Source organism: Orbicella faveolata, unplaced genomic scaffold (assembly GCF_042242905.1).
Source record: "Orbicella faveolata isolate gen_17 unplaced genomic scaffold, um_ofav_v1 contig_1, whole genome shotgun sequence".
NCBI classification, from domain to species: Eukaryota; Metazoa; Cnidaria; class Anthozoa; order Scleractinia; family Merulinidae; genus Orbicella; species Orbicella faveolata.
The window spans coordinates 35,026,372-35,039,997 of record NW_028301536.1 but is presented as its reverse complement, the minus strand read 5'-3'; the positions used below and the strand labels follow the sequence as shown (position 1 = coordinate 35,039,997).

General features: G+C 38.9%; 1 protein-coding gene across 2 annotated transcripts; it reads left to right on the top strand.

The window, feature by feature from the left end:
• The first annotated feature begins 474 nt into the window (after positions 1–474).
• On the top strand, positions 475–12,652 carry LOC110040730 (uncharacterized). Of its 2 annotated transcripts, none has more exons than XM_020745996.2 (15): positions 475–814; positions 972–1,045; positions 1,909–1,970; positions 4,189–4,245; positions 4,654–4,708; positions 6,255–6,346; positions 7,345–7,458; positions 8,210–8,301; positions 8,386–8,447; positions 9,098–9,150; positions 9,459–9,585; positions 9,688–9,773; positions 9,971–10,084; positions 11,232–11,333; positions 11,478–12,652. In XM_020745996.2, exons 2-15 carry the CDS (start codon positions 1,012–1,014, stop codon positions 11,535–11,537), a joined length of 1,110 nt encoding a protein of 369 aa, XP_020601655.2. In that variant the 5' UTR covers positions 475–814; positions 972–1,011; the 3' UTR covers positions 11,538–12,652. The 2 variants fall into 2 exon arrangements, with proteins under 2 accessions (XP_020601655.2, XP_020601662.2); XM_020746003.2 differs by having other exon boundaries at positions 952–1,045.
• The last annotated feature ends 974 nt before the right edge of the window (positions 12,653–13,626 follow it).

Sequence of the window (13,626 nt, the reverse complement as noted above, 5' to 3'; positions counted from 1 at the left end):
TCAAAGCCTTCCCGCCAGAAATGCAGTTGTTTCAGTCATTTCAGCGTACTATAATTGCTAGTTTCGTATATCCATGTCGATTGTAAAGAAACTGTTTTGTGGTTTCTGATCAAACCATTAGATTCTGTCATTAAATAGTTAGTAACCAAGGAGCTGACCGGCGTTGTAGCTTGTAAGCACGCCTGTTGAAGTTTTGTGCAGCGACATTTATATGCCTAGTACACCTAGGATGCTTCGCAGCTCTTCGCTACATATAATTTTGTGAAAAAGTTTTCCGCAATACTTATTACTTAAATCGAATCAAAATTATTCAGTTCGATTGAAGGACGACACGCCTTGTTTTTTGTGACCTCCTTCCCCTCCGGTTAAACACTGGTTATACAGTGGGAACTGGCACTGCGCAAAAACCAAAGACAGGTGAGAAGGAGGGAGGAGTGTGGACTTTCAGTAGCTTCAGTATAGGGGCATCGGAGGAAAGGAGGGGACGGAACTTTGTATTCAAACAAAATTTGCTTAAATCTACCGCAAAACACTCCTGAAGTGGCAAAATTAGCGGGCAGCAACGGTTTAAAACCGGGCTTTACGTTGTAAAATGTAATCGTCCGACTTGCGCGCTACTCATGAGCCGACCTCATCGATTGGCCACATGGTGGCCAGCGGCTACTGCTCCTTTACCATTTTGTCGATACCTTTCCATACCTTTGAGAATTTTAGTTTTCTTTGTCAGTTTCTCTCCGATTCTGTAAACTTTCAGTATCGTTCATGCCTTACTGCTTAAGAAAACAGAAGGAATCCCTTTGAAGTCTGGATGCGGGTAAGAGCAAAGACATTCCTTCACTACCTTCGATCGCTTCGATCTTTGGACAGATAAAGCGTTTTTTTTCTTCACCCAAGCCTAAATTACTAATATGCTTACGGTCCTGAAATTTAAAGCACTTTACTTAACCGCAGAGTTAACCGTCATCTTGCAGCTGCCGGCCCATCTTTTGTGAAATCCTTAGACCAAAGATAATGGCATCAAAACCTTCAGTTCTTGTACTTGGAGGTAAGTGTCTTATCAATATTTCACTGTTTTAGTCAAGGGTCCAGTCTTGAAACAGTTTGCGGCCCATTCATCGATCCTAATACTGAATAAACCTTGATCCATCCTCTGCTTTATCATACAGATTATATATTTACCATAGCTGTCGATTATCTTCCCGGTACTTAATTTTACTTATAGCTACTTATTGCCATTTATTATTTTTTTTAATAGCCGTAAACAATTGTGTCGTTTTCCTCATTACATACTGTACGATCACTCAAGAAGATCTTTGTTGTGTACTCATTAGTGTGAAGCTGGGGACTGGGGGTAGGTGGGAGGGCTCACTCTTCTCTGCTCATTTCTTGTTGTGTTGTTGGATGTTAACAAGATACATTATTTGATCATTACCCTGCGAATGCAGATGTATTTCTGACTGTTGCTTGCCTCTGCCAAAGATAACGTCTCCAAACAACCCAGACGAGAGACTGATTTCAGTGACATGAGCTGGAAATACGTCTGGGTTAGCAGGCTAAGGAATCATGTCCTATTCATGCAACTGAACCCCTAGTAGACTTACTTTACAGCTCGCTCCCTATTTTCTGTGTGTTGGTTGTTGAGATCACCATGCACACATATTTCAACTACCTGCTCTCTTGGTCTCAAATTGCAAGTGCAATCTGGTAGATTTGGTGTTTCTCATGACAGTGGGCTTGAAAAATAAAATCAATTAATTAATTAATCAATTTATTAAATTATTTTAAAATTAATTGATTAATTAATTAATTAATTAATGTTAGGAAAACAGTGTGAGTAGCCATGTCCTGTAGGAGTGTGTTGGTACCTTTAAACTAAGTACATGTTTTTTAATCTCAATAAACTTGCAGGTTTGGGATTTGTTGGTCGTAACCTTGTGTGCTACCTTGTTGAGCATGACCTGTGTTCTAAGGTAAACAACTGTAAATGAAAAAATTCACTGGATCACCAATGATTTTCAATTGATAGTATATCGACCAACATTCTTCTCCATGTCATTTTGCAAGTAGACTACAAGTAGTCTCTCTTTCGCCTAGTCTGTTGTGCATGACGCGAAAGAAAACCGCAAAAAAAAAATGGCTGCGCAAAATCCTGGAGGCATAGCTTGGCAAAGCTTTCCGCCTCCAACCTGACTGTGAGTGTGTTAGTAGTTTCGCTGCTCAACAGCATCGTCCAAGTCAGCGAATATAAATTCACTGAGCTTGTCCTTTCTGCTGTCCATTTGAAAGATTGAACCGGACTTTCACTTGAAACTGGACATTCACCTGAAACTTTCCGCTGCTATCGGCAAACAATCGGCAAACATGTCACTGCAGTTGGATGATCTCCTATGTCAAATACGTAATAAATTCTTGTTTGAAACTCTGCATTTGAAATTTTTGCAATAACTTTTAGATTTACACCTACAGATGCAGAATATTGTTACATGATGCCTCATTGACCGTCTTCTTTTTAAAACGTCTTCTGCAGTTTCGCTGAATGAACACTGAACGAAGATCTACTTTTCACGGCATATGTTTTTGTCTGGCTTCTTGAACTCCTTGAAGAGTAGTGTAGAGCAAATTTAATTAGGATATCTCCTGGGGTTATTGACAACAGGCAATAATAAGAGGACATTAAGATGAGAAATCCTACACCAGAAAATCATTCAGCTGTGAAAGAGCAAACTCTTGGGCTTAGGCGGTAGCCCCTCCTTTCGTGCGCTGCATGCCCCCAGGATTTTGCGCGACCATTTTTTTCGCGCGGTTTTCTTTTGGGTCACTCACAACGGACTAAGCGAAAGAGGGACTACTCGTAGTCTATTTTGCAATTAGTGTAATTTTCTAATACTGATTGGCAGTTAGTACAAGCAACAAGTTTTGCAAATGAAATTGACATTTACTTGATCTGTGGTCAATTTCTGTAGAGTTCTGACAAGTTCCAATTTTCAAAAGACACGTTGGATATACTTGTATCAACCAAAGGTTTCTCCCAAATCTTGTTTTGTTTATAAAGTCTTCTATTGGAATTACTTGACAAAGGGATCTTAGGGCAGAAAGCTGCAGAGTAACATTAGAAATTTGACACATCAAACATGGGCTATACTGTATAAAGTGAAACAACATGATACCATGTCTGTCTCAAACAGAGAGAATTACTCTTCAGTGGACTGTTAATGAATAAACTATGAGAAATCAGTGACCACTTTAGTTCACATGGCCAAACATGGAACCTAGATTATGAGTGGTCACTCTCTCACTTAATAGTCTGTTGTGCATGATGCAAAAGAAACCATGCTTCTTGCCCCCCAGGATTTCACACAGCCATTTTTTTCTCACAGCTTTCTGTTACGTCATATTGGATGGACTAACAGTTAGTCCAGTAACTGGACTAACTGTCAGTGAACAGCATGTGTTCACTAATGATTTGTTGTGTTTACCATTTTCTGCTTGTTTAATTCTGAAGTTATGAAAAGAGAACTTTGTTTCTTAACTGAGTGAAGCTGTTATTGTTAAGACTAGGAAATTCAATTGATGGTTTACAGAATCACAAGTGTTCTTCATGTTTCTATGAAAACATACAACTCTGTAAAGGCGTTGCTTGCCCTTGAATTTCTGTACCATCAAATAATCTGATATTAAAAAAACTGATTTGTTTATGTTTAGACCAGTATGAGAGACACATTTAATATTGAAATACTCCTTTTGTTGTATTTCATATGGTCATCATTGTTGTGGACTAAAGTGGTGGATTGGGATAGTTGATGGGCTGAAGGGAGGCTATCTTTGTCCATCAAAGTACTATTGATTCTCCTATTTTTCTCCTATTTTTTAGACAAAGTTTCCTATTTTTTCCTATTTTTTCAATCCTGAAATTCCTATTTTCCTATTTTTTGAGCAACTTTGTCACTGGACACCCTGCTAACCTAAAAAGGGACTGTCGGTACTCATAGTATACAATACGTTTTTCACACATGCTTTGGTCAATTTTGGCAGGGGGGAGTTGGGGAAAATTTGTGATATTTGATACATTTTGTGGCCAAATCAACACAGCTCTGACTACTTTAAATAACTTTATTTTGGTTCAAGAAGGTGGAATTGGCAATCTCTGTACATGTAAATAACAACAACTTGTTATGGTATGATTTATAGATTCGAGCTGTTGACAAAGTCCCACCACAGACTGCTTGGCTGAATGAAAGACACAAAGTAAGAGTTTCTTGCTCATCAAGTTGGAATTTGTATGCAGTAGATTGCCAGTATTTTCTATTGTCCTTAGAATCTATAAGACAAAAGCATGATAATTAAATGTTGTATTTGCTAATTAAAAATACAACTGTTGGAGGTACATGTACATGTACTATGTTTTTAAGAAGTACATTAAACCTGATAACTTGAACCTCCAGTGGAAACAAATGTTGGTTTGAAAAATTGGGTAGTTTGAGTAATGGGTTTAAAATTCAAAAACAAATTAAAATGACTTTTGGTTTGAGTTATCACAAGGTTTCGAAAAGTCAAGGGTTCCAGAAATCAGGATTTCTCTGTACTTCAAAAGTTCAACTCTGAAAGATGATACGGTAGTTAGATTTAAATACTGTACTCTTCACTACCTAACAGGAAGCCTTTAAGCACAGCAGTGTTGAATTCAGGAGTGCCAATCTTATTAATCCTGGTGAGAGATTTATTTGTTAATAGTTTGCCAGAAGTTAAATGGATTGCATGAAAAAGAACCACTGTGAGGAGGATCAGTCTTACTATAACTTACTATGATATCATTCACTAGGTGACTGAACACAGTTTTTGATACCTGTGTTTCATTCACCTTTTTCTCTAAAACCCTTGATCCCTCAATTGCCAAAAATGGCAGCAAGCAAGTAAACAACACAACCTTTGGTTTTTTGATGATTAAGCTGATGTATGTGTCATTACCATGGCAGCATGAATAAATATAAACAGGCCTTTAAAGTCGGGTTTGTTTATTTGTAAAAAAATCTAGTCATTAGATTTTCTTTATAATTTGCATGCAACAAGCTTGTAATGATTCTCACAAGTTAACACCATTTTGCTAATAATTTAATAGAGAGATCTTTCATTATCCCTTGATGAAGGTTCACTGGAATATGTAGAATTTCCTTTGTTAAAGTTCAATTATTTGTAATATTCCAGTTACCTACCTCCTAAAGTATTTTCGTGCCAAATTTCGTGAAATTCTAGTGAGTGGTTCTCAAGAAATAGACATATTTCCGCGAGTGCAATTTTTTCATTCAATCGCAATTTTTTTACTTACTACGCATGTGCTACATTTTACTGGGTTCTTTTGGATTCTTTATGTAACAAAGAAAAAGCTGACAGTTGCTGGGCTCTTTGCATTGTTACCTTTTCTAACATAGTGTATCTTTGTAATAAAAGACTAAAGCCATCAATACACTGCGTTTAACTATAGAGAAGTGTTGAGTAAATAAAATGATTGCTCTATTGACGGCGTGTTTGTTTTTTGCAATCCTTATGCGCGCGCTGAATTGCATCAGCTAAAGTGCGAAGACTGTGTTCGGCCACCTTAAATCGTGTAGAAAAACTGCAGACAGAACTTCTTTCAAGACATTCTTTCTGAAAGTGTCATTGATTATCAAACGGTGATTGCCGTTCTTCCACATACAATATATACATGTAGTTTATCAGGAGGACACACTTTTAAAAAATTAAAGCTATTAAGTCCAACTGACTCATAGCTCTCAGAGCTCAACTGCTATGTCTGTAGCATGAAGCAGTTAGGAGTATTGCTATTCCCCCTGGATGGGATGCTAGTCCATTGCTTATTACTGCCCAGCAGTCCATCAGGGTGCCCCAACAATTCACCAGTACCTGTTGAAACAACTGGGTGAAGTTCGGACTGTGAGGGTTATTGTCCAGGAACATAACACAGTGACTGTGGGGTGGCACATTAGGTCATAATTGTACAAACCTGTAAGATGTCACACTTTAAACAGTAAGTGAAATGATGAGCAGTACAGTGCTGGACGTAACAGTCAGTCATCAGACATTGTCTGACCAAACTCTGAAATTGTTTACCAAGTGCATGAGAATAAAACCATATGGATTCGTGTTTTGTTTTGCTTTAATAGCCTGTTCAGACTTACATAAAATGTGAAATAAACATGCACTTTGAAAATCCCCTCATGATGCATAAATGAAATTATGACTTTTTTTCCTTTGTTCAGTTAGTGTGGAGAAAGCATTTCTGGATGCTGACGGAGATTTTGATGTTTGTATCAACTGTGCTGCAGAGACTCGATATGGACAGTCTGAGGAGGTGAATAATGCCAAGGATTAATTCATATGTACACAGTTATTTCATTTGTGTCAGAAAGTTGTCAGTAGTACTGGTTGTCTTGTTACTTGAATTCTGTTAATAATGATACCATGGAAATTGGTGTGGCTCAATACAGGCTACCAACAGCATGAATACAACACACATACATGTGGGTAAAACTGTAAAATGTGTTCCATTACTACTACATGTAATTATCTGTGTGAAGCCTTGGAGCCAACTGGGTCATAGCTGCCGGAGCTTATTCTGGTTTCTGTAGCATGAAGTGGCTAGGAGTATTTCTACTCCCCCTGGACGGGATGCTAGTCCATCGCAGGTCACTCCCCCACAATTTGTTAGGTTTCCCCAACAATTCACCAGTACCCATTTATACTCCTTGGTAGAGAGAGGCACTATGAGAGTTAAGGATCTAGCCCAAAAACACAACACAGTGTACCTGGCCACAGCTCCAACTCGAACCGCTCGGTCCAGGGACAAGCACACTAACCACAAGGCCACTGCACCTCCACATACATGTAATTATCTACAGGGGAAAAATTGGCATGAAAGATGGCAACGATAAAATCATTGGCCATACATGTACATGTATGTGTGTATGGCAAGTATCAAAAAGTCAGTTTCATTGATTACCAGAAATGATTATTATTTTGAAGTATGTAGTCTAAAGGAATCCAGGCTCCCATGGTGTTTGAGTACTTTTATTAACAATAATGCTGAATTAATTAACACAATTATAACACCAAATTGTGCTTGAAAAGTCCATGAAAAAAGGCTCTGAAGTTAGTATGAGGTGGAGCCATGGAGTCATGTAAGCTCAAGAGCCTGTCCTTTGCTCAGGGTAAATAACTGTCCCTTGCTTGTCTTGTTGTCTTGTTCCCCATGCCATGTAAGTGCTGCTAACATGAATCAAGAATAAGTCTAAAGGTTGAACCCTTAATAGTCCAGCTCACTCACCTGCTTTTTAACTTGACTGTTTATAGGTTTATGCAGATGGGGTATTTAAACTTAGCATGAACTGTGCAAAGCAAGCAGTAAAGTGCAATGTGAAGAGGTACATTGAGATCTCCACAGCTCAAGTCTATTCCTGTGACAAGGTACTGTGAGATTTGCCTAATAAACATTAGAAGGTTTCAAGAATTTATTGGTCAGGAGTTCTCTAATTAAATTGTATTTATAATCTATCTTTCATTAATTCTGAAGTTTAGAACAAATAACAAACAATTGCACATTATTTTTTATAATTAATATTTACACTTCCATCAATTATTGTGTGATCAGTTGTCAGTCAAATGTAGTGAAGTCAGAGGTTAACTGAACAGTTTGTAGCTGTATGAGCTAAAAACTAGTAGGAAACCTTTAAAGATTATTTCCAGTCTGTACTGTGAAGTGTCAGCACCTCAATGTTTGTGAGTCTCGATTAATGGGATGCAAATCGACCTTGTTATTCATAGACCTTGTTATTATCTTTGATGCATTTTAAATTCTTTTCCCAACAGTTTCTTTGACTATTACAGCTACAAAGTTGTTTCACGTAGTGATATCAGAAAGGATGATGCATAAAGCATCACATCCATGATGGCATTTGACATGAAACTTTAATTTACCTCACATAAGTTCTGTAGACTTTGCAGAATGTTACAGTTTGTGATGGCTTTTATGAATCAAAAACAAAGACCTAAACACACTCTCGTGAGTGCACAGGACCAACGGGAAGTCATCTTTGGGAGTTGTCATGGGGGACCATTTGGGACAGTGCCTGGTCCAGTGCTTGGACAATAATGAATTGGCTGATTTAGTAATTCCCTGTCAACTGACGTAGTCACTGTATGGTTTGTTCATTTGCAGGGTGTTAGTGATGAGGAGAGCAGGACATCTCCTTGGACTTACATTGCAAAGTACAAACTGATGGTAGAGGAAGAACTATCTAAACTTGATGGGTATGAAATCAAATTAGTCAGTCAAAGAGTATTATTATCCAAAGACTACTCACTTATTGCTTTTTTTCCCATCTTCTCGTCTAGATTAAACTATGTCATTGTTAGACCAGCTGTTATTTATGGACTGGCTGACCGGCAAGGACTAAGTAAGTTGCTATGTATGATACATGTCAGATAGCTGTGTTGACAGAAAGACTTAGCCAAGGGGCAGGTGTTGTGTGTTAGGACATGGAACATCCTATTCTCTCATTTCAGTCTTAATCATGTCACAGTGATGAAGAAAATTTATTAAAAAAATTTAAAAAAGAGAGATGATCAATATATGAACAAGCAAGTGGCAGTTGAAGAATGTGGACTAAACTATGAAAAGACCGGTGGCTGCAAACAGACACGGCATTCATTAACTATAGACTATTTAATAAATATTTATCAGAGACCAAAATTAGGGGAATGTGCCCTCCATTTCTTCCCTTTGTCACGGTGGGAAGGAGAGGAATGGTAGTTACAGGAGTCAGAGGCTTCAACCTCTTGTTCTCTTCTGTGTAAACAATGGCCTGTCATCCCTCTGGTCTCCTGGTAATTGAAGGTAAACTGATTGTTAAATAAATTAAAACGAAAATTGTGTTGTTTTTCCTCTACTTTCTGGGTTGTCAAAAATGAAGCTACTTTAACCATTTCCTCACACACATCCCTTAGCTTTCCGTTCTCTTTGAACCGTAACTTTGTGGTCTTTGGACTCAAAGTGACTTACAGTAATTGATCCTTCTTCTAACAAGGACATTTTTATAATTTTCAGCTCCAAGATTGATTATTGGTGCTGTCTATAAGCAAATGGAAGAAAAAATGAAGGTAACAACACTAACCTGTACGTTCAAAATGGATGCAGGTCTGTTTATTGTCAGTGTTAAATTGACTCTATGCTGCTGACCCAAAGTTTCACCAGTGACAGTGTCAGAATAAGAGCTGGTGTGTTTCGTAGCCCTCATCAAAAAAAATGCAAATTTCATTCAATTATGCTGATGGCTCAGTTGTTCAAAATGCTAATAACACTAATCTAGTATTAAAGTTCAAAACTAAACTTAACGGCTTGCTTGCACTGCAGCTTGTGATTCACAATGTTGACATGGACTCTTCTCAATTTCTTTCTTTTAACTTAGCTACTGTGGACCAAGGACCTGAAAATGAGTACTGTTCACGTGACTGATGTTTGTCGTGCATTGTGGCACCTGACCAGCCATGGCAAGAGTGGTGATGTGTTTAACTTGGCAGACAAGGGTGACTCCAGTAAGTCCTTTGTTGAAAGGGTTCCAGTAAACTGAAGCAGTCACTTCTGTGTCCTTCAAGTTGTCTATGTAAATCTTATTGTATTTAATTTATTTTTTCCAGCTCAGGGGAGTATCACAAACTTTGTCTGTGAGATATTTGGAATTCAGCACGACTACTTTGGAACTGTATTGTCCAATATGGCCCGGGTGAGTTGGCAGACAGCATAATAATAGTTATTTGGTCTCTTTTTGGTGTCAAGAAATGTGGCCAAACACGCCTTTCATATTTGATTCATTACGTCAAACCCAGAGAACTTTGAATATTCCTAAATTCAAACACCAGTGGATTTATCCAGTTGTGCAGCTCTATTAATTGACTCACTGGTACATATTATTCTCATCAGTTGAACATGGCAAGTACTGTGGAAGACTCGAATGAAAAACACTTAGCACCTTGGTCAGCAGCTTGTGAAAGGGATGGCATCCACACTACTCCCCTTAGTCCTTATTTAGATCAGGTAAGTCAAGTAAGTCTGCACGGTTATCATATGGCTCCATGAGTGGGCAAGATGAACCAAATCCTGTGCTGTGATTGGCTGCCTGAGCAGGCAGGATGGCGCGATCTTGCCGGTTCAGGACTACCTGTTGTGTCCCACAAGAAAATAGCGCTCTTTTTCCTTATAATAAATCCTTTATTGACCAAGCTTGTTTGGTTAAGATGGCTGGATATTGGTCTCTTTTTTTGCATGTTTATGGACCTCGACTTCGTCTCGGTCCATGAACATGCAAAAAAAGAACTTGGCCAATAGCCTGCCAGCTTGATCTCACGCTTGGCCCATAACCCATACATATTTTGACATGATTCTGAAGCAAATTTTGATTTGGCAAGGAAATATTCAGTCAGACAACTCTGCAGTGGAGTATAACATGCACGTGTGGTTCTTGATAATACCATGCACATACCAAAGCACTTTGAACTTTTTTGCTGTGTGGTCTTCGCTGTAAGGATTTATATCCTGCAACCTCCGCTCCCTTCCCTCCTCGCTCAGGCTCCAACTCACCCGCACGTCGAGCGTTATCACTGAAAAATAAACAAGCAGCATGAACTAGGAGAGACAACAATTATTTGCGAGAGGCAAGGGTGCGTTATGTCTAGTGTTCTAGACTACGAAACGGACTTTCCGGGTTTTAAGCCCTGGCCTCGGTCTTTGTGTTGTGTTCTTAGGAAATACTGACGCCAGCGAATTCAATTTTACAATCGTGGACAAAAGTCTTTGGGACACTTACGTAATTTAACGAATTGTACGTGTTTTACTACTGAAGTTTGAAAAAAGCGCTGCTTTCCTTTTGAAAGCGAGTTAATTTTCCCCCTCCCCGCCCAATACCAGGTTGAAAATCAGAAGAAATTGCAGGTAGTAGTTTTCAACATTGTATAGGGGGTGGGGGGGGGGGGGGGGGGCGAGGTTAGGCAGGTGAATTGTATTCGCGTCTGGCGTGTGTGCAAAAGCGCCAAAAGTGCAAATTTGTCCCAAGACTTTTGTCCATGATTTTACGTTTAACCCTGTGATGGACTAACATCAGATCCTGACCAGGAGAAGTTACACAAGGCACTTTGGATTGGCTACAAACTTTAACTTCAATCTTATTTTTGTGCATTTTTACCAGGAACTTCTGTACGATAATCACCTGTGTATAAATGGATCAAAGCTGGAACAATCAGGTTTTAGCTACAACTATCCTGAGCTTACTGTGGAAGGTCTAAGAGAGGCGAGTGTTTTAAGTCCTTTTCTCCCTTCAAAAGTGTCGCGATTGTTCTTATCATGTCGTTGGTCGCTGATAAATTGAAAGACCTCGATCATAATGTAACGGCAAGTGCTCACTTGCTTTTTAAATCTTGATTTTCTTGTCTAGGTGCTTGATGATTATGTACAGACAGGACAATTTCCTCCTTCACTGGCCCAGCCAAGATGATGTCTTCAACAGCATGGACGCGGGTATTCCACTTAAAAATGGCGTAGAGAGAAATTAAGAGAATTTGAAAAGAATAAGTGCAATGATTGCACCTTTGACATTCTAAAATGAAAACCACATTATCTGGAGTGAGCCAGAAAGGATTTAGAATGGCTAGTAGTTTTTCCAACTTTATTGTTCTTAACCTGTCTTAAACCATCCTTGCATGTTTAGATAGCTGGACACCTTTATTAAAAAGTAAAAAATTAAAGGTAAAATTTCAGGGTAGTCCCTTCAGGGAGCTTACAAAGCATATCTGCTATCAATAGGAGCCCTGAAGCTATTACCTAACATAGATTACACAATAATAGTATTTTCAATTGGAGTTTTCTGGCTTTTATTTAAGTTTCTTGTAGTTTGAACGTAATTTGTACTTCGTGCTCGGCAATTCTTCGTTGAAGCTTGCAAGTGCTCAGTTTTCACTTTTTTTCGTCCAATCAGGAAAGGATATAGTTGGCAATTTCCACCGAGCTACACTGATAGATTGATGCTTCCTATCAAATTTTATTGGTGCAATTTGTAATTTAGAATCGGTATACCCAGGGCAGAAGTGATGAAGAGAAGGTGAAGACATGAGGGGAAAGCTAAAAGGCATCTTTTTGGCGCAAAGAAGTCCACAGACCTTTTTTTTTTTTGCGCGCTTCGCGATCGTTCTCGCGCTAGCGCACTCAAGAAGAAAAAGCGTATGTGGACAGACTAGACCAAAGAAGTGCTTGTTCCTCCGACGGCAAGGACTTCAAACTTTGAATGTATGTAACGAAATTTCAAGAATATCGTCAGATTTTTGCGAGACTGATGAGGTATTTTTGGTTCAATAGTAACAGTAATAAGTAATAATTTTTTTTAAAGTCGCGACACAGGAAGTGGTTGCCCATTCTCCCGAGCCAGGAGCTCATGATAAAAGTGCTTGATGAAGAGAAGATGGATTAATTTTGAAGCCTCCTAGGCACATATAATTTATTTCAATTGCGTTATTATTATTATTCTGACAAGCCGGTCCGCCCTTAATTACTTGATGTACCGGGCGTGGTTTCAGACCACAATAAAATTACAATAAAGAAATGAAAAAAAAAAAACACTTTTACTCTTTGAAGTCTTCTATTCTTAACCCGACTTTGAATCTCACGAGCGCAGGAAATGACTTGTTAGGGCATGAAATCAAAGACCTCAATTCAATCTTTGAGCCGTGACGAGCCCTGGTTGGTAGAATCATATTTTTCTCGTAGTTTGTTTCTAGATGGAGACTAAATTGTGTCAAGAGTGGCGATACCACAGAAACAATGAATTCCAGTCATCTATCGCGAAATGTTTAACAGGGAGTTGTTTGTACATTCCTATAGCTTCATTGCCTAGTTCCTCTACTGCTTTCTTCCCAGGCCTTCGCGGTCAATTGATTCGATTGACCGTGGACAAATATGGAGGACTTGGAACTGGGCGCTCTGAAGCACTGGTTGTTTGTTGGATAATAATAGGGGACTTTAGATAGGGCTTGCCACAAGTTGCTCGGCAACTTTTTGGCAACTTTTCGTATTTCGAGCAACTTTTTTTGTTTACAGCAACTTTCCGCATTCTGAGCAATTTCTAGTTTTCTGGATATCGGAGCAGCGTTTAGGGTTTCAATTGGCCATGCTTCTATATTTTACAATGTTTCAGTGGACAATTTGTGAATTTCCTGTGAAAAAAGAGCAGTTCCTCCCCCCTGCGGCAGATCATGGGTGAAAGGGGGCGAAAGATGTATGCAGCCGGGCTGTTAGGTCAGCGGTTTTTTAAAGAAAATCCAAAATGGCGGACGAAGATTCACGTTCCCCTGATTCGAGTGTTTCAGGTTCCGAAGGTCATTCAGATCCTTTGAGGGTAGCCGCATAAGCAGGGGCAAGACTGAGTACTCCAACGAAATTGAAAATGGTTAGAAGTCTTGACCGTGAACAGCAACGACAATTTTATTGGCGCAAATAGAATTTTTAGAAGACTAATATTGTTGTATTGATATTGATGCGTAGTATTTACTCATACGTATTGCGAACAAATTTATTCAGCGACACTGCTTACA